The 20,690-nt window shown below is 42.0% G+C and overlaps 1 protein-coding gene across 1 annotated transcript in view; it reads left to right on the top strand.

Annotated features, from left to right (window-relative positions):
* The window catches only part of CMYA5 (cardiomyopathy associated 5), a 57,030-nt gene extending 52,116 nt beyond the window's left edge, over window positions 1-4,914 (top strand). Inside the window, exons 11-12 of the mRNA XM_019531702.1 lie at window positions 3,258-3,434; window positions 4,611-4,914. Coding sequence (XP_019387247.1) covers window positions 3,258-3,434; window positions 4,611-4,863 — 430 coding nt within the window. The 3' untranslated portion in view covers window positions 4,864-4,914. The remainder of the gene's footprint in view (window positions 1-3,257; window positions 3,435-4,610) is intronic.
* The last annotated feature ends 15,776 nt before the right edge of the window (window positions 4,915-20,690 follow it).

Raw genomic sequence — 20,690 nt, 5'->3', positions numbered from 1 at the left:
AGTACAAAAATTGAATTTGGACAACCCATTCCTATTATTTTTCACAAAAAGAGTTTTCCATGCACAAAGTGGGTGGAAAATGTTTAATCAAATGGCAATATTGAACTTTGTCTTTACTTAGCTGTAAGTGAGGAATTGATATGGAAGATCATGGGTTACTTAGGCAAAACTTCTGTGGGAGGATGAAGGAATTATACCTCTGCTAGTGTACACAGACAAAGATAAGCTTCAAATGATGTCAGGTTTTCTATGACGCTGTTGAGATTATTTTATACAGGGCACAAGTCTCTTTATGACATTTCCACATGTCGTTCTGCACAGTTTAATTCAACCACACCCTTGCTTGAGCATTTTATGCGGGCCAAGGCCATCTAATATAATGCTTTAAACACAGCTGGCAGCATAAACCGGTCCTGCAGCCAACCAATGGATCCTTAGAACTGTTGATCTAGGAATTAAAAAGGGAAACTACATTTACTTGATGGATCTGCCTAAGGAAATGAGCTCCTTCTCTTGAAAAAGCTCTACTGTTGGGATCACATTCACTGCCTTTTAATGGGACTGCTCAGGGAGTACACTTTACTCCAGGCCCAACTTCATAGTAACCCTATGACAAATTCAGAAGGAACAGGACCAAGGTGTGTTCCCTGAAGAAAAAACAAGAGAAAAAAGAAGGCAGGACTTGAACTGCTGCTGGAGTGAGCTGAAGGTCTCTGTAGCTGAGAGCAAGACTCTACCTCATTCTGCCTGTGACAGTTCACTTTTAGGCACTGAATGATTTTAGTTCTGCTGTGCAGTAAAACTCACAACTGCATCCCCTGAATGAGACTCCTTTGTGCCACAGCAAGAAGCACCAATCTCAGACTGTATGTGCTTATGACATTTGATTTTTTTTAAACCCTCTAATAAATCATTCTGCATGTTCAGCAAGCTTTCCTGGCTGCTCTACCACACAAATATTGAAACTGGGGAAATAGATTCAGAAAAAATCATTCTTGCTGTTGTTTGTTGTGTAATATTTATTAATTGCCAGTCTGGAGGCACTGACAATGTGCTAGCCACTGTCTGAACACAAGAGGAAGTGGGCCAGGTTTTCTGTTCATCTGGCATAAGCCATTCTTTTGTTCTTCTACTGCAGTCTGGTGTAAGCTGAAGCAGGCTGAAGACTGTTTTTATTACCCATGACTGTGTTCATGGCTCATAGAAATACAAAGTTAAAGTATCAAGCTCACTTCAATATATCAAGCCCCCAGTCCCTACCCTTCAGCTCAGAATCTTAGAAGACCTCTGGTGCATGGGGGACTGGGGTATAGTTTCTGACAAAATATATATATTTAAAATATTATATTGTGGTTTTTAATGCTGAGAGAGACAAAGGTGGAAAACTGACAAAACCTATTATAACCTCACGTTAAGAAAACCTGTCTGGATTATCCAGCCACTTTGATAAAGCTGAGGGCACACTAAGGAGAAAATAGTAAATACCAATGTCGGTAATGGTGGTACATTTTTTAATGTTGCAAGGAGTTTAAGGCTGTGCTGAGAGAACTCCATGGCAAATCAAACCGCTAGCAGGTCACAAAAGAAGTTACCTGATTGGCTCTGCTCTTGTCTGTGGTCTTCAGGACATCTACCTTAAACATTGTTCTTGCCCTAAGAAGAACTATTCTTACCATAGTTAGAAATGACTGGACATCTTAGTTTGCTTTCCTGCTGGAAGGCACTGTGGATAATATTATCAAAAGTTCCTAAGTTATATCTAAGCCTAAAACATGTGAGCTGCTACTGCTATATTAGCAGAGACCCTCTTTGGAGATGGGGCTTATGCCAGCTGAAGGGGTTTTTCTTCTGGCATAGTTGTCTCCCCTTTACCAGAATGATCATAGCTAAGTCAGCAGAAGTTTTTTTCTGTTGGCATAGTTGCTTCCATCCATACTGAGGTTTTGCTGACAAAGCTATGCTGACAAAACTTTGTAGTATAGACCAAACTTCAGCCTTATTTTCATATCGACTCTTAAGCGCTTATCTACTTTAGAAAAATTGCACTAGGGTAGCTATGTTAGTGAGGAATGCCGTTTCCCCCCCTTCTACGGTTACTTTGATATCAGCCATTGTGTGGATCCCCAGGTATACTGGTGTCATGGATACTGTAGGCCGAAAAGCTGCAGTCAGCATCTGATAACATTTTCCATGTCTCCACCCTTCTCCACAGCAAAGCTTATTAAAGGCTGAGTTCATCATTACATTGCAGAAGCTTATTGAGGCTCTAGTGAATTAGAAAAGCTGAGCTTATCAGTAATTTTGCTCTAGCTTTGCAGGCCTGGTTAAAACTTTGTGATGGCTAAATTTGGATGAAAATTTGTAATCCTGTTTTGCAAAGAAAGAGATGTAACTAACATCACCTTGTATGGGCATAAGTGAAATGTAATTGGGAGTGTAAAGTAGAGTTTTAAGCCGATAGGTATAGGAAAATTACCATAAAGCATGTTTAAGCATTAGAGTAGATAAGCTAATAAAGGTAAGACTGTAGAGAAAGTGGTTGGACATACTTTCAAGACCGCTGAGGTGATATGCTGTCCCATGGACCCTAAGGGCTGTCTGATCAACACTTTCTGAGACAGAGCATCCACTTAGCAAGATCATTAATACATTGCTTGTTAGTGCACTTGTGTTTATCTCTTAATACATATTCTTTATAGAGTGGAGCTTTTGTCTCTTCTTGTATGTCTCAACCCTGACCATGCCTCAAGAACAGCTGTTTAGGTAGGAACCCAGCTTGTTTTACTTCTCAAACTGGGAAAAAAGCAATGCTGGTGTAAGCACCAGTATAGTGTTATAGCTGTGCCTGAACCAGAGGGTTTTGCCATTATAGGATAGTTGAAGTGGCAATACTTCCTAGTATAGACAAGTCCTTAGTCTCTAGGTAATTTCAGAGAACAGGCTTTCTCCAGAATCATGTAGACATTCTTGAAAATGTTATCCTACCTCCTCGAGAATCTCTTACTGGATGTCATATCACTTGGAATAATGTTTAATAGTTTTAAATTCTTAAGAGTCTGCCTGCCTCAATGTGCAAATAACGTCACACTTATTTTTTGCTGTGAGTCGCTAAGGTCTGTTATGGTGAAAATTTTGAGTGAGAAGAATGAAGTCATTTTCCCAACAAACTCAAAATGACCATAAGCAGCAACAAAAGCATGACATCATGCAGCAGGTGTGCTGCAGTACTAGCTTTGCCTTCTGCTCTCCACCAATAGGATGCCATCTGTGCTGGGTGAGCTGCTGCCAGCTCGGGGCCTCCATTACTGGGAAACCACTACCAGCGCCTGCAGTAGCTACAGGATTGGAATCTGCTATGGCTCCACACCCCAAGGCAGCATCCTGGGCCTGAGTGACTCGTCTTGGTGCATATGTTGCTGTTCTACTCACATGAGGTAAAGCTGAGTTGGCCAAGGTGCTTGTGAAGTTTTGTGCCCTTTACTTGAATGGCAAGGCTTATTACTTATGATATACGGCAAGACACATTTGTTTTTATTTCATTACATTTAAGTGATTATGAAAAAAAATACAGAAGAGCTACTGGAAGCTGAATAGTTTATATAATAGCATGACCAATTAGCATCAGAAAGCAAACATTCAGCAGGAGCAAGTGAACACAACTCAGTGTATCCAGCCAGCTGAACAGATACAAAAAGGCTTCTTTCCTGGTCCCTTATTATTTTGGGACTATAATCCCCATCACTCCCAAAATGGCTGTAGGAGCATTCTGGCTACAAACTTCAGGCTACTTTAGTCCTGAAAGGGGGAATAATTTCCACTCTCTCTCTCGTTCCACAGAGAAAGCGCTGGCAGGTGCCTCTCACTTGTACAGTACCATAATGAGTGCTGGGCAACTGGAGTCTCAGCCCTGGGCACCTGCTTAGAGAAGCAGAAGAATAGCAGTTGCAGCTGCTGCCGGCCCAACCATGGCAGTTAGCCTGTCCCCTGCTACTGCCACAGCCACCCAGGATAGAGATCCTGGTTGTTACATCTCTGGTCTTCTATAATAAAGGGAAACCAGACTGAGTACCAGTAGCTGTGGCATGAACAGAGTGGCTGTCCCTCAGATAGGCCAGCCCCAGACCACTTAGTGCTTTAAAGGACATAACCATGCTATTCATGTAAAAACACTGCTGCCTTTGGATAGTATAGTTTTTATTTAATCTTGACTCTGGACAGCAGGTAGCTAAATGGTATATTTAAAAAAAAATGGGGATTGATCACATGATGCACTAAGCTCTCTGAAGTCCTCATTAAATCATAACTGGCTTTGACAATCATGAAATAGTATAGGAGGCATTGATTTTTTTTTTTTTAACTGAAAGTATTTTTTCTTTATTGAAAGATAGTTCTGAGATGCTGCATGACTAATGAGAAGGTTCATTGGCATAGAGGTCAGTATATAGCACATAAAGTGTAGCAAGGTTTCATACTTGACAAAGGCCCACTTTATAAAGGGTTGTACAAGTGGCAGCAGTTTTTAAGGGCTAGACAAGAACAATGATAGCAGGTTATTTCCAATAATCTGTAGCATGGATTTTCATTATATTTCTATTTTCTGTTACTTACAGTTTCGTCTATAAATTCTTCCACAATGGTATAATGAGTACCGTTCATGTGACAGAACCACCAGCCAGGGTTGGCATTCTGCTGGATTATGATGTTGGGAGACTTTTATTCTTCAATGCAGAGAGAGGACTTGTGCTGTTTTCCATCAGGCACAAATTTACTGAGGATGCTCACCCTGCCTTTGTTCTGGAAAAGCCTGGAGTACTTAATGTACACACTGGAATGGAGCTGCCAGGGTTTGTGGAGCACAGCTAACCACTTGTTTTCAAACTGCCTGGACCACAAACAATTATTAGATTTGGGGAGAGGGAGAGAAGAAAGGACAGGACCGGGTTGAGGGATTTCTGTTTTTCTCTTAATGATATTGTGCACACATCCCATACTTGTAGTTAGCACTTGTATACACAAATGCCATGACCACAAGAGTATAAACTTTCTTTTGTGTACTGTGTCATTTGTAATATGCATTGAGTCATTTCAGGAAAAAAAAAACAGATTAGTATTAAACTTGAACAATAGGGGTGGAGAGAAGTAAATTCAGGAACAGGACCTACCGTCATTACTAAACAGAAAATAATCATGGTACTAGCTGAACACTTTTAAGCCAGTGATGTTCATTTTATGAAATAAGTGTGTATCACTAAAATGTCAAGTGACTTTTCAACAAAATGACAGCAACTGAACATTTCTCAGGAAATAATAACCAAAATCCAAGGCAAATCATTTCAAGACTTTGAAACTGTTTTTACAGTGGAAACGTTTTAAGGGTTAATGCATCTTGTGCTGATAAAGAGATGTTTCCCTTCAAATACTGAAACCAAGAAAATGTTGATTTTTAGCCATCTGCATTTCTGCTGAATAGGTGGAAAACTGAAAAATAACAAATAATATAAATAGTGGGATAAGAAGGCAAAGAGGTGTTTTAATTTGGCCAAGCCAGCAGAGTAAGGGAAGCAGATAAACTCAGGTTTCCCTTGATGAGTTTAGGTCAGAGAACTGTGTTTCAATTCACTTTACAAATTATTGGGTGGCTTCTTCCACTGCTACTCCAGTGGCCATATTCATTAGTGATGGTGCTGGTGAAGCCATGGGAATATCGGGCATAGATTCACGTGAAGAGAGTGCAAGCAATGTTGCTTACTGTCTTGGTTTCTACTGAAGGTGGCATGTGTTTACTCTAACAGGCTCCGTCCTGATCTCAGTTAAACTACTATGTCCTCCCTGGAGTTAGTGGAGTTCCTAATGTCTGAGAGGGGTTGCTTTTAAAGCTAGTATTTAAATGAATTACAATTAAGACTTCTGTTTTTCCTGGTCAGTCTGCTACTGTCATTTAATTTATTTATCATTTTAACAGCACTATGCTAGATGCTTCAGACCACCCTAGCGACACATGCTTCATGTCCCAGAGCCTTTATTTTCTGCTTTTAGGATAGACATGAGTAGAGGTAACAAATAATAAGGGCTGGATGGTACAAGGAAGGGTGAGGTGGGATACTAAGAGCAGACAGTCATATAATTTAAGCCTATGCATCTCTTTATAGTTAAAATGCCTTTCTTTTCTTTTATTATTAAAAAAAGACTAGTACTGACTCATCGCATACTGATGGATGAAATCTGAAGGAGGGATTGAACTGAAGGAAGTCCATGGGTTGTATTGGCTTGAGAAGAAGAATATTTCATGAGTATTTGGGGGATGGTGTGAAAAAGGGCCTGGGATGGTTTCAAGAGAAACCTTCATTAAAGGGACATTAAGGGTAGGTTTATTGTCAGAGCTGGAGAGGAGGAAGCTGAAGGCCGTTGGGTATACTATGGTACCGAATCCTAAACAGGGTAAGTGGTGGCAGGCTAAGAGGCTAGGTCAGAGATGAGGCAGTGTGCATCCCTAAATCTCCCAGAATTTCCATGATTCCACTGGAGGTTTGAACACATGAAGAAAGCAGGGCTGGGCTTGAAACTGAATCTAAAAATCCCAGTTCTGGTGGTTTTTCCCAGTTTCTGGTGTCTCCATTGTCCTAGTCTATTTGCTGGTGCCTGCCTGCTGGTCCTCTGTGTGAAGTTGCCTGCTGGTACCCAGTGTGCAACCTACTGATTGACACTAACAGACAGTATGGCCGAGCAGGCACTGGGGATTGAGATGAACTAGGATGACATGAAAAGATATGTATGGCTTTTTCATCAGAGACTAAAACTTCCAGTAAGTTTGGTTTGTTTCCCAGGAATATTTATGAGGAGATAGTGGGTTAAAATGGAAAGTCAAAGCCAAAAAACCCATATATTGTTATACAGCTAGTTCTATGCAAGTGCTTTTTAGAAAAATATACCTCATACAGAAATACTTCTGTTTCTGCAGGAGAACTGCTACGTGATAGTGCTTTGCTGACATTTTTACATATACTTCCTTAATGGTCAGCTTGATCTCAGATGCACACTTGCATAATACCAAGAAATAGTATGTATTTATATAGCTTGATATGTTTTCTCCCCAAAGTGTGTACCGCATCAGAGTTTTACCTCCTTTTTTCTGAAAAGCTGGACCTTTCAAAGGTCCCAGAGAGTGGCTCGAGGTTGACCCTGAGTGGTGTTTAGCTCTGTACTTTTGTTCTTGGTATGCTCCTGTTGGAAAACAGAAGAACCTAGAGCATTTTTCCAGAGTAACATATTCCAAAACATTTCTGTAATAATCAACCCAGATGATCCCATTGCATTCATAGTATATCCAGAGCTGTTTGCTTGCCTCAGCCTTTATACTCTTTTAAATACAGCATAAACGATAGCTTTTTAAGCTGCGACTCTCCTTAGTAGATATGGGGCCAAATTCTGCTTGAGTTAAATCTGTTTATACAAGAGCAGAATTTAGCCATATGGATTCATAAATTAATAGTCTTTATGCTCACCCACATACTTGATGAAATCCCAACTTTACTGTAATCAATGACAAAACTCCTGTTGACTTCACTGGGGCCAGAATTTCACCAGTCTCCATTTTTTTTCTGTGACAGGTCTGAATAAACTGAATTCACTAAGAAATTAAGTATAAAGCGGTACAAATCAGTATTATAAAAATAAGTGAAAAATAATATATTTATAAAATTGTTTCAAAACAGTGTGTGACAGAATAGTGAATATATATTGGAAAAAGAGAAATGGTGAAAAGTATATTTCATTAAAATATATTTTAATTTGGCTCATATACATTTTTCTTTGCATCAGTCAGGAAATATCTATGACAAGCAAGGAACAAAGTGTATATATTTACTGGTCATATGTATTTTGGATAAGCTATGAGGAGCTGATCAGTTCAAAGGATATATTTCTAATATAGCAACAACAGTAGCATAAGTAAGGTCAGGGTAGGCAAGCTCCATTATAGATGTAGCTGTTAAACAGTATCCTGATACATGGATGTGACAATCCTCAAAACCTTGATTTTGGTATATTTCATAGCAAAAAGACTGTATTTTGTATTTAAACTTACATTAAAACAGTAGAAGCTCAGTTCTGCTCTTTGTTAAAAAAAAGAAAATAGTACAGGAGATGTCTTTCTGCACTTCTAAAGGCAGCCGAGTTTACACCATTCGTTGCTCTGTATGTCTGGTCAGGTGTTTTTTTGGATTCAGTCTCTGTCTCACAGTTGGCAATACTTCGTCCCTCCTCTATGCTGATAGGTTTTGAGTTATGTATCTTGTTTTCCATATGCTTTGGTCTGGCTCTGCAAGCTAGACTGAACTTCCCAGACACTCCCATCATTTAATTTAGACCAGATTAGAAATTCAGATTGCTGTTCAGAGACATAACTGGGCCATTCTGTGCCTTGGGCAGCAGTGACACACAGGGCACCAGCTGCAGCCAGGCTAGCAGTACAGGCCAGGCCAGCAGCCTGGTGTCTGGTATCTTTTGTGCCCCCCCTCAAGTTGGTGCCCAGGGCTAGTGCTCCACTCACCTCCCCTTTCTTATGCTACTGTTGGTGTTACATTTGAAATTTATCATTTGAACTACTCAGCTCCTCGTAGCTTATCCAAAATCCACACGAGCAGTAAATATATACACTTTGTCCCCTGTTTGTCATTATATATGCTAGACAATTGCCCATCAATAATGATGGGGGGAGGGGGAAAGGGCATCAGGCCAGATCTGGGGCCATTCACTGCCCCCCCTCACTCTGCTGCTTTGGACTTGGGCCAGGGCCAGGGCATTCCCCCCCACCACTTCAGGTCGGGGCCAGGGCTGCTCCTCAGCTCCCCCTGCCACTTCAGGTTGGGGCCGGGGCCATTCCCCACCTCTGCCCTGCTGCTTTCGGCTGGGGCTGGGGCCAGCACTGGGGCCAGAGCCAGGGCCATTTTCCCCCCACCCCCGCCACTTTGAACCAGGGCCAGGGCCGCTCCCCCCAACTGCTCATGGCTGGGGCCGGGCTATTCCTGTTCTCGCCCTCCCCCCACCCCACTGTTTTGGGTCGGGGTTGGGGCCAGGACTGTTTCTGCCCTCCCCCCTGCCGCTTTGGGCCAGGCCCAGGGCCTGTGACTGTGGTGGCGTCCACAGTGGCAGTGGGGTGCAGCCACTAGTAACCCCCCACTCCCTTCTCTGTTCCCTGCCACCTCCCCTTTCTGCTGGCTGTTGTTGGGGGGGGGGGCACCGGCCCCTGGCTCCAAGGAGCAGATCTAGGGGGGTCGAGGCCAGCGCTGCTGTCCTCACCCCTCCACTCCATCACCTCCCTTATGGCAGCGCTTCAGTTCCCATCATCCCTCTCTGCCTCCAAGGGGCAAGGAAGGGCAGTGAGGCCAGCTTCGCTGGCTTCGCCCCTCTCCCTTCTGGCCCCTGTCTGTGTAGGGCACTCTGATTGGCTGCTGAGACCTATATACCACTCCCATCCAAAACCACCCAAGAACCTAGTGATTATTATAGTGCTAACATACTTGATTCTTTCATTTAGTGATACATTATAATAGTTGGAATTTTTTTGATGCATAAAGATGATAGTTTGGCTCATAGAAGCTAAGACATTTATACAAATGCTAATAAGTTTATGTAATCTTTGTACACAGTCTGTTCATCATTCCATACTTATGTTTGCACAGGTGCACTTAAGAGTTAGGACAAAGCAGCAATAAAAAAATTGGGGAGGCTGAAAATATCGCAGGGTATATTTTTGTCTTGAGGTGCGAGGATCTGCACCTTCAGCTGCTAATGGCACTAATTAATATTTAGCTGGTTCCAAAATCCATTGAATTCAACAGAAAGACTTCCATTAGCCTCAGTGGGCTTTGGATTAGGCTCATAAATCCTTGTATGCTGAAGTGAGAATATATGCGTGTCTATAAGAAAGGATCATTAATTTCTACTGTCAAAACACTGCTGAACTGGAATTTTACTAGTATAGATAGTATTGATCTACAAATCTCACTTAGATCTTTTTGTTCCAGAAAAAAAGCGTAATGCTTCAGTTCTGTGTCAGTTTGTAATAGTATATAGTGGGATCTGCCATTATGTATGTATACTGCAGAACATGTGGGGTGTGTGTATGTGTGTAACTTGCCTTTCACAGCCAGCACTTTTTAAGGAAAAACATCATTTAACCTCATTTACATTTCATGGTAAACTTAAATTTGTAGTGAGACTTTACATTGAGGATATAGAATTGAAGAAGCAAAACAAAACAAAACAAAAATACCCTTTAATGATTATTGGATACGATAATGGTATTAGTCACCAAACCTGTTACACAGTATGAAAACAACAAAGTACAGCCCTAATCAAGAGTAAATTGGATGCTTATGTTGCTGGGCTCCTATGACCCCAGCTGACTTCCTGACCTTTGGGCAGGGGGCTGGACTCGATCTCCCAAGGTCCCTTCCAGCCCTAATGTCTATGAAATCTATGAAATCTAATAGGCTGATGTTAAATTGACATTATATGATACTTTCTGCAGTATATAAGTGAGCTGTACATTGTTATTGTAGAATCAGTATATGTTTTAAAAATATACAAGCATGAATTTCAGAGTAATGTGAAGTTATATCCATTTAGAATTTTCCCTTTCAAAATTGTTAACGAATTGGAACTTCAGACAAATTAATCTGGCTTTTAAAACCAGTAATATGTAATATCACAGCTCCTCTCTTTTGATATCCAAAAGAATCTGGGTACAGGAATTCCTGCTGATCTGCGGAGGAACTAAGTGTTATCAGATTGTTTACATAACCTGATAGGAGAAGTAAAAGCCCCATTCTGTCTTTAACTGTGTTGTGCAAAGGGTCTGTAAAAGTTCAGTGTAAAAACAGGGGTATTTTTGCCATGTTCTACAAATTGGAAGGTATGATCAGGAGCACGACCTCCACCTAAACAGAAGAACTGTTGTGAAGTATTATGTGTTCAGGTAAAAATGTTTAAGATAAAGTATGGTTCTGCTTTGAAAACATCCATTGAAGACCAGGGTATTACATAGACTAAATTAGGGCCATGATGTGCCCTGCAAAGCCTCTGCTTTAGGTGTTATACCCTGGGAAAATAAAGGCGCTCATATGACTTTCAGAACCTTTGTTGCATTTGCAAGGCTGATAACAAGGAAAATCAATTTTTTACTTGTAAGCAAAGCATATTTTATCTAGTCCAATCTTATGAGGTGGGAGGAACCTTCCTGCAAGACATTTTGCAGGCTCTGATTATAAGACATGGTGGGTGCGTCTACACATTCATTAATGTGCTTTAGTTCATGCTAATTAAATCTAGTACCTCCATCATGAGGGTATGTCTACATGTTCAGTAATATGCTTTAGGTAATGTGCACTAAATCTAGTATCTCTATTGTGAGATACTAGAAAAATGTGCATTAGCCTATTTTAATGCCCATTAGCTAAAGAGCACTTTCTTGTGTTGCTTTAATGCACATTAAAATAAGCCAATGCACATTAAAGTGCATGTGTAGACATGCCCATTTTTTGTGATGCTTTAATGCACATTAAAATAGGCTAATGTACATTAAAGCACACATGTAGAGGTGATAATCTGACAAATCCATTTTTAGCATAAACCTGCACTTTAAAGTAAAGCATCTCCCACAGTATACACAGATATCTGTATGTCTGTGTCCTGTGATGATTAAATACTATTGTTTATCAGTGCTTTATTGCATGTGTGCATATGCTTATACCTTAATCATTATTAATACAGTATATCTAATGTGGCTATTTATGCTGACATGTATTAACTTTGTCATAGTCTTGGTGTATAATAAATAACACATATTGGTATTTCATTTGAAAAAGGGGAGGTTACCATTGTGTGCATTGTATTTAAGTGTACTTTTTTTGCTCTAAAAAAGTCAGGTAGAAAATTTTCCTGGATTGAACCAATAGCACATTTTATATAGGAAGTCAAGACATTATATCTTTATCCAGATGCTTACATGCAATTTTTGGGCTTTGTACTGGGGGCATATCTGGGGAAAAGGAAGTGTCCATCATAACAGTGGACCTAACGCTGATACACGCAGTGTATTTTCCTATAATGCTTCCAGTAAAGTTAACGGGACTAGGGATTGCAAATATGGACCTTGTCTTTTTATTTACAAATAATTTCATGAGAATCTAAACCTCTGCCCGGGCAGCTACAAAACATAATCCCTCTCAAAGGAGAAACAAGGGCAAACCTACTTGTCTTTGTCATGCTGGTGGATAGAATTTGGCCCTATTTGGCATCACATTTTATTTTCCTGTTGCATGCACAGCAAACAGAAAGCAGAACTGTATGTGTATTATTCAATGCTGATTTACAACATTTTTGCTGCTTTTCCTTTAGTTCTCCCATATTGGCCAAAGCAGGAAGATGTTTAAAACCTGTGTGGTTACACATACCCTTCTTTGTATCCCTTTTAAAGTTAGCTCTTTCTTCAACAAGACTTGAACAGATTGTGGAAGTCCTTTACATTCATCCAGTTCTTCCTTAATGAATACAATATTGATCTTGAGTTAAGCAGGTTGATTTGATCTTCTGGTGTTTAAAATAGTAGTGAGCCACATCTCTTAGCAACTGAGCTGAGGGCTGGTGGTTATGCTTGTTTTAAAGATATTAAGCTGCCTGATTTCTAGGTGTTAAAGAGTTTTAAAGCTAAAATATTGAGAATTTCCTTTTGGGGTATATCAGTGGTCACCAACCAGTGGATCTCCATCTACCAGTAGATCACAGAGACTCTTGTGGTAGATCTTGGAGCCTCCTGGAGTCAATCCAAGGCTGGGGTGGTGGGGGCTGAGTGCCTGGGTGCATGCATGTGTGCACCCCAGCCCAGCAGGTCAGTTCGTGGGAGAGGGAAGGGGTGGGAGCTAGACCAAGGCTCCCACAGTGAGGGACAGTGCCACAGAGGTACTGGAGCACTGGTTCAGTGGGGCCCTGGCTGGGTGGGACTTACCTGTTGGGGACATGCACCCTCAAATAGTATTTTCTCCCTCCACCTTGATCTGCTCCCCACTTCCCTCCCCACAGGCTTACCTACTGGGCAGGGAGGGGGGCAGAGGGAAGGGTGGTGGCACATGGTGGACCTTGGGTTGCTTTTAAATGCCAGAGGTGACCTCCTGCTAAAAAGGTTGGAGACTGCTGGGGTAGATAGTACTGTGTAGTGTGACATAACACACCCTGTGGGTGTGTCTACACGAGATGCTAAGTGTATAGTAGCCTAATAACACTGCACAGTAGCATGCTGGGCAAAAACAGTGCTAATACACTACTGTGCAGTAATATTAAGCAACTGTGTAGTAAACGTCACTAAAAACCTGTGCTGGCGCTACTGCGCAGTGGTGCAAGTTACTATGCATTGATTTAGTACTTGATTAGCCAAGTACTAAACTTAATGCATGGTAACTAAGGTGCATTAATGAACATGTAGATGCGCCCAGTGAATAGCATTAAACTTGCAAGGTGAAATCACTCTGTCATAGTTTGGTAAGAATACATGAATCTTTGCATTTTAAAGATGGTGCACATTGTGTGGTTAAAATTCTCATTCTCTTTCAACTGCAGCGAAGTTCTCTGATCTGCAGTGCAGAGGTAATGCAGAAAATTAAAGGTTGCTGTGTTAGTGGGCTAAAGTAAAATTACTGCAAATGTGTGCTGCTAATGACATGAGAATGAAGAGGCAGACTAAAATGCATGAAGAATATTTAGAATTTGTTAAAGATAGAAATTAGTAAGGAGAGCTTAAGCATCTAGACACTAGAGAATCATAACCCAAATAAAGATGTGCTTAGACTGAACTGCAGTCTTTATTGCAGCTTAAAAGCACAGAATATGTGAACAAGATTTGCAATGTGGGTGAGAGACTGCGGAGTGAAGGGGAGAACCTTTGCCATTACATGACACAGACATGTAGGAGCATAGTTAAATCCTCAGTCACTTGCTTTCTAACACTGGAAACCTTGATGCTGTGAATTGAAAAGGACACAAAAGCAGAGATTTTACCTAAGTTTTAAAGAAGCTTCCAATGGATGTATGACCTTGCCAAAAAAGAAAGAAAGAAAGAAAAGCCTATAGGGAAAAGGCTGATACGCATGCTGTATTTAAATTCTTATTTATAGAAATAAAGATTATTTTTGTAAAGAGTGCTAATTTTTTAAGCAAGACATTTAACTGTTAAATAACTATTAAAACATAGATGCCTTCTATTGTAATATGCTGTATTTTACCCAGGATGCTATTGGAGAGATGGTGTTGTAAATGCTATTATTTCATTAAACATACCCAGAGTAAATCTTATTGTTTTTTTCCTGGTTCTAAATCTACATTGTGTCTATTGACTTTCGAGAAAGCACTGTAGGTAATGAAACATTACAAGACTTGAGATGTCTTATCTTAACTTGACTCTGATGTGGTATGTTTTTAAATATATGATGGTTTTAGACTGTACATGGATTTATTGGATTACATATACAGACATTTGGAAAGAAAATGTTGCAAACCTCTGGAATGTTTAGCTTTGAAAAATAAAATTAGTCTAGAGTAGGGGTTCCCAAACTAGTATATGTGCCCCTGGGGGTACACAAGACATGTCTAGGGGGTATGTGGAAGAAATTGTGTATTGGCAAAAATTAATTTTCATCATCATAATAATAATAATTGGAATTTAATGGGTTAAAATATAAAACATATGCTGGTAGGGGTAAGTGGCCAGCTGGTAAATCTGGAAGGGGGAATGCTACAAGAAAATGTTTGGGAACCTATGATCTAGAGCAATGGGTCTCAAATACTTGCATGCTGTGACCTGTGACCTGAAGTTCTTTAGAGTAAAGAACTTTCTCTTCTCACCAGTAGCTGGCAAAGGGGAGGCACAGCCTCAGGGCTGCTTCATCATAGTCTCCCTGGAGCTGGACAGAAGCTCCAGGAGCAAGGAGCTCTTTGTCTCCATCTATTAGTAAGCAGCAGAAATATGACTTCTGAGAGAGTTTAATTTGTGTAAGTTTTCTATTCTGCCAGCAATATTTTGGGAGTAATTGTAACTAAAAACAAACTCGGAGTTGATAGCACAGTGCAAGTGAGGTCCTGGAAAATTTCTTTTACTTTGTGGGATGGACCCTGCTGATGGATCACATTGGCTGCTGGTCTTTCTCTAGTGACAAACTTGAGCTGTTGTGAGAGTTTGCTCAAGTTACTGAAAACAGCCTCAGAGTGGAGTGGACTGTAGCAAGGCTCTTCCCACCTACCTGCTAGAAAGAAAATATAGCTGGAGGTGCTGGAGTTATGGGACAAGTCCAGAAAGTACCACAGAAAGGGACTGGAGACTGGCCCTCCCAAGGGCATTTTAGAAGTTTGGGACTCTGTTACTCACTGACACAAAGCTGAGAGTGTTGCTCAGCAGATGAAAAAGAAGGGGGGCAGTTAGAAGGTAACAAAATATTTGGCTGCTGGATACTCTTGCCAGCATGCCCAGAACTGAGATAACAGACTACTGCTAAAGTAACTGCAGGGAGTCTTAGTTATCATTCACTTAGATATTTTGTTGTTCTTGTTTCCCAACCTGGCGCTGTGTTCTAGTTCTCTAATAAAATTATCCTTATTTCATCTACATTCAATGCTTACAAATGAAGAAATATTGTTTGGTAAAGTGGAAAGCTATTCAATAATCCTATACATTTGGAGTCCAGAGAGCTGTCTCCTGGCCCAGCACACATTGGGAGGGGTCCTGATGTGAACAGGGTGGGAGAGCTGCTGCTGGACAGCTCTCCTGCCCCATGCACATGAGGACAAACTCTGTGCCCAGTGGGAATTCCCGGAGACTGGCTAGGACTTGGCCCCATACATCCCCATATGGGGCAGGTTCCAGCTGGCTCTGGGCTGTGCCCCTCCTCTGCAGCTCTTTCCCAGCCTTGTGCCCCAACTGGGTGATTGGGGCACCGGGCTGAGAAAGAGCTGGGGGGGGGGCAGGTACCAGCCTCCTGCCCCAATGAACTGATGGGGCAGCTAGCAGTGAGCCCCCAGCTGGGTGGGGAATCCCTGTCCTGCCAGGGTCTTGCTGCTAGGAGTCTGTGTAGGAGTACTGTATATACTTTCTGGTAAGCCATAATACATCTCCAAATACTTCCTGTTCTGTTTTGTGCATGCAGAGGTGATTTCAGGAAGTCTTAGGGTCCTAGCAGCTGCAGCCCTTGTCTGTCAGATGTGTTGGTTTCACTCTAAGAAGTTCTCATAGTTCCTGTATCTTCTTTCTCCTTGTCCTAATCATTCCAAGTTGGTCAGTGAAGTGGGCCTCCCATCTTCATTAAAGCTGTTTACTTGGAAATCGTCCTGCTTCCCTCAGTCATCTGTCCTGGGTTACCAAACTCCCAAGAGTCTGATAGCCCACTCACTTGCCTCTGACCTCTGGTGCCCTTTGCAAATCTAATATTAAATCCCCCTAGTTTTCCACTTGGCTTTTAAATCTGATTTGAGCCACTGCAGTAAAATAATCATTGGGTGATGAAAACCTTGTGTGTAATCGCATCTCAGTGGAATGTTTTAGCTTCATTGTGACATTTTGGTGAAGCAGATCCCAGAAATTTTGCAGAGGTCTTATGCCCACATAGTTACTCAAAGAATCTGCTTAGCAACAGAGAGCTGCTTCAGGAAAAAATAAAATCCTTTGCAGTTTGAGAGCTGGTTGTTGTAAGGAGGAGGAGAGCTACAATTGTATGAGGTAAGTAGCACACTGCACTCCCACCAGAAGGACCTCAGGTACCTAACGGTGGGCTGCTTCTTCACCCCATGAAGAGTATTGCTATCTGATCTTAATTTATCTCAGAGTCAGCTAGAGCATGGCTCTTTGATCTTTCATGACTCCTCTGCTGTACTGAGCACACATTGCCTGCTAATTCTACCCTCTGGAAGTTTTTGCTTGTCAGTGTAAGAGCAGGAGCCCTGAGGATTGCAGGTTGTAAACTGTCCTGAATGACCCGTCAGCATTATTAACAAGACCAGAGAATTTGTACTTCAGCAAATTAGCTTCATTTCTCTAGTCCCAAAAGCTTTGCCACCCCTACCTGCACCACCTAGCAACCACCATCACCACAGAATCAGCCACCAAAAACACCTCTCACTACAATTAAAAAGCTTCATGCACATGGTAAGAGAACAAGACTGGTGGCTGTCTCTGAAGTGGGGAGAATAGATGTCTGTTTTTACTGAGGAAGAAGTAACAGTACAGGCCTGTAGCCGACCCAAGACCACCTTGATTATGTTCCACCTGCAGAACCACCAGCAGAAAGGGTAATGACTTCAGTAACTCAGACCCAGCAGTCTGAACAGACCTATGTGACAAGGGAATAATGTGGCAAGGTGAGAACAGGAAAATGTATTTCTTAGTTCTGCCTTCAGTTTTCTATAGTTAAAAGTTAGTCATTGATTTATCTGTAGCACAGAAGAAAGTCATTAACATCGCCTTCTCTTATAGTAAGTTTCCTGATCCTAAATTTAAAGTAATTTCTGAGTTAGCCAATTGTTAAATTCTCACTTTCCCATTTTTCTTTGGTTTGCACTATCATTCGTTAAATATATCCTGATGTGGTTTGCAAGGCTCTCAAATGTCATAATATTCACAGAATATGGCAAAATCTTACCCAGTTTCCTACTGGGTCATTCGGACAGTGTTTAATGGGCTACTTTTGTGCCTGTAGTTCTGAAGTATGATAGCGTCAGTCTCATTTACTATGGGGATGCACAGTTTGAACCCTAATAAAATGATAGTACAAGAAAGTCTCTACCATACAGGGTTGCATAAACAAGACCATTACAAAGTGTCCCACCTGGGCATGCCTGGCTACAGCTGCATGACTTTTCAAGGTGAGAAAGTTGTGTTTCCTAGTAAATATCAGACCAACTGAATTGTCTTTGTAAACATGGGTTGTTTATAATCATTCCTTGTCCATAAGGGGGCAATATGTGTCAAGAAGAACAGAACTGCTGGGTCTTTCTGAGAGGGCTTGCAAGATGAAGAAGTGTATCTTTACTTTTTTCCATTGAAAAGTTTCTATTCTTTTGTCAATGAAAAGAAAAATAAGGCTCTTACCCTTTCTAATATGTTGCTTTTGAAAACAGTATTCTGTCCATTGCAGTTAAGTAGATGTTTTCATTTTGCACCAGTATTTCTTAAAGTTATGAATGGGTAGTTTTTACTTGGCTTTTGCCTTCAGGCATATGGTGAAGAAAAATCTTTAGGTAGAAATAAAGAACAGAATATTTATTTTTATGATGCACTGTGTTGATATTTTGGATATGTCAAGAGGTTAGCATGATGTGATGGTGAAGAGTCTTGTATTACTCAAGTAAATTACTGAGGGTTAGGAACTGGGGAAAAACAAGTAACAGAAATAGAAAATAAGAAAAAAGAAACAGAGTAAAATAGAATGATGGACCTCATGCCATCAAGTTATTGCATCTAGCTATGCTGTGCTCAGCACAAGACCTGACTGGAAGCAGAAAAGGGGGCCTACTGACTCCTGTGCAACTTCACGTTTCCTGAGCTGGTTTGGCCCTCACTCTAAGTTATAATAGCATTGTGGCCAGATGCACCATAAGGCAGCTACACCAGCCACCAAGAATAGCCAGGTGACAGGGTATGGCAAGAGCACTGCTCTCACAGGGACTGTGAATGGGAGAACAGTGTTAATTGGATCTGTCAACTAGAGTTCAACTAACAATGGTCATATTGGCTTCACTGTCTTTTTGGAACATAGGGGCTATTGGCTCAGCATTTATTATAACCAAATATGTACCACCACAAGTTTACACTGTGCTTTAAAAAGCATAGGCTGACGCTCATTCCCTGCCATGAAAAGTGTATAAATTATGAAGTCTAGGACAAGGCAATGAACACTAATTCAAGAAAGGGAAGATGAGTTGCTTCTTGCACTGATCCTATTTGTGCACGTTGTATGCATGGCAAGCTTCAATAGGATAGAATAGTATAGTGCCTTGCAGGGGGTGCCCCGTTAACCTCTTTTTATAACCATTAGCCACACAGTAGAAAGAGGTCTAACTCAATATCTGAATAGATTTCTTAAGTTAAAGATACTACTGTAGAGCAATCAACCAAAAATACTGTCAGCTAAGAGAGATCTCCAGTGCACTTAGGTCAGTTCCAGCTCAGGACAGCTGAGAGTCCAATCTCTGATCTAACTGTGTTATTTAAGTTCCTTGCTGCTAGTGTAATGTCTATAAATGCATGTCTATGAAGGCATGCCAGGGACAGCAGCAAAAAATATTTCCAAGTATGTCAGGGACTAAAGTCATTAGCTTCTACAGAGGCCAACTTCCAAATTTTATCCAAATACCACACAGTGTGAGTCAGTTCTGAACCATCTCTTCAGAAAAATCAAATTTTCACCACAATATAGCATGAAAGAGGGGTCAGCTCTCCATTACTCTTTGAAACTCACTATGCTATAGGTGAAGGGGAGTCTTTATGCTTCCTGCTTACCTAAGCATGCTTCCCCTGGGATACGGAGGAGCCTCTTGTGGTGGGTTATGCCACCTGTGATGCGCCAGGAAGACAATGTAAAGAACCAGAATCCTGTTGAAGAGTGGAGCCTGAGGCTGAATACAGACATTCAAAAAGCCCGAGGCAGAATTGATCTAAGTTCTGCAGCTTTCTGTAAGTGGTGTAGGTTAGCCCAGTAGCTAACAGAGCACACATCCATCCTTTCGTGGGGGGAACATGCAGGATGCCTGCACTGGCTGAGGCCAGCAGGTTGGGAGCACTCCTGCATGTCTCCCAGCATGCCCCATCAGCTCCCTGGGCTGCTAGAGACTGCTGAGCGCAGCCAGCACCTGGGCCACCCCTGACTGGCTGCCAGGCATGGTGAGCATACCCCCCTCCCCCGCCACATCATCTGTCAACCACAGGCATCTGTCAGCTGCAGGCAGGCAGTGGTGGGGAGGGATGTATTTGTGTCCCTGCACAAGCCCCATCATGAAGCACCCTATGATCTACACACAGACCTGACACTAAACCCAGGGGAACTCCTGCAAGTGGGGGCATCGCCACGGAGCCTTACCAGGCTTCTGGGCAAGGGCAAGTATCCCCCCTCACCCGGTGCTGCCTGCCTGCAGCTGACAGATGCCTGTGGCTGGCAGAGGATGCAGCAGTGGGAGGGGTGAATGCTCGCCCATGCCTGGCAGCCCAGTCAGCTCTGTGGAGCTCTACCTGACCATGGGGGTTTTCCTGGGCTCAGTGTCAGATGTGTACATACATCATGGGGTGCTTTGTGATGGGTTGAGGGGGAGACAGTCTGGGGACATAGGTACCTCGGTCCAAGGACATGTACAGGGGGCACAGAAGCCTCCATTTCCCCCCTCCCCCCACCTCCCTGCACTGCTTGGCTGTGGCTGACAGATGGCCAGAGGCAAGAGGCAGGGCTGTGGAAAGGGTCTGTGCTGACTCGGCTCTGTAACAGCTCTTGGGGGTGGGAGCTGCTGGGGCCAGCCCCAAGCTCAGGCCAAGTGCTAGCAAGCCTTCCTGTGATGGAGGTAGCAGGGAGCCACAAAGGAGCCTGGGATTCTTGCAGGCAGCAGCCCAACTTGAATCAATATGGAAACTGATACTGAAATTTGATGCACCGGTGTAACCTAAA

Source organism: Crocodylus porosus, unplaced genomic scaffold, assembly GCF_001723895.1.
Source record: "Crocodylus porosus isolate Cpor-Errol unplaced genomic scaffold, CroPor_comp1, whole genome shotgun sequence".
In the NCBI taxonomy this organism is placed as follows: Eukaryota; Metazoa; Chordata; order Crocodylia; family Crocodylidae; genus Crocodylus; species Crocodylus porosus.
This window is presented reverse-complemented; position numbering and strand designations above follow the sequence as displayed.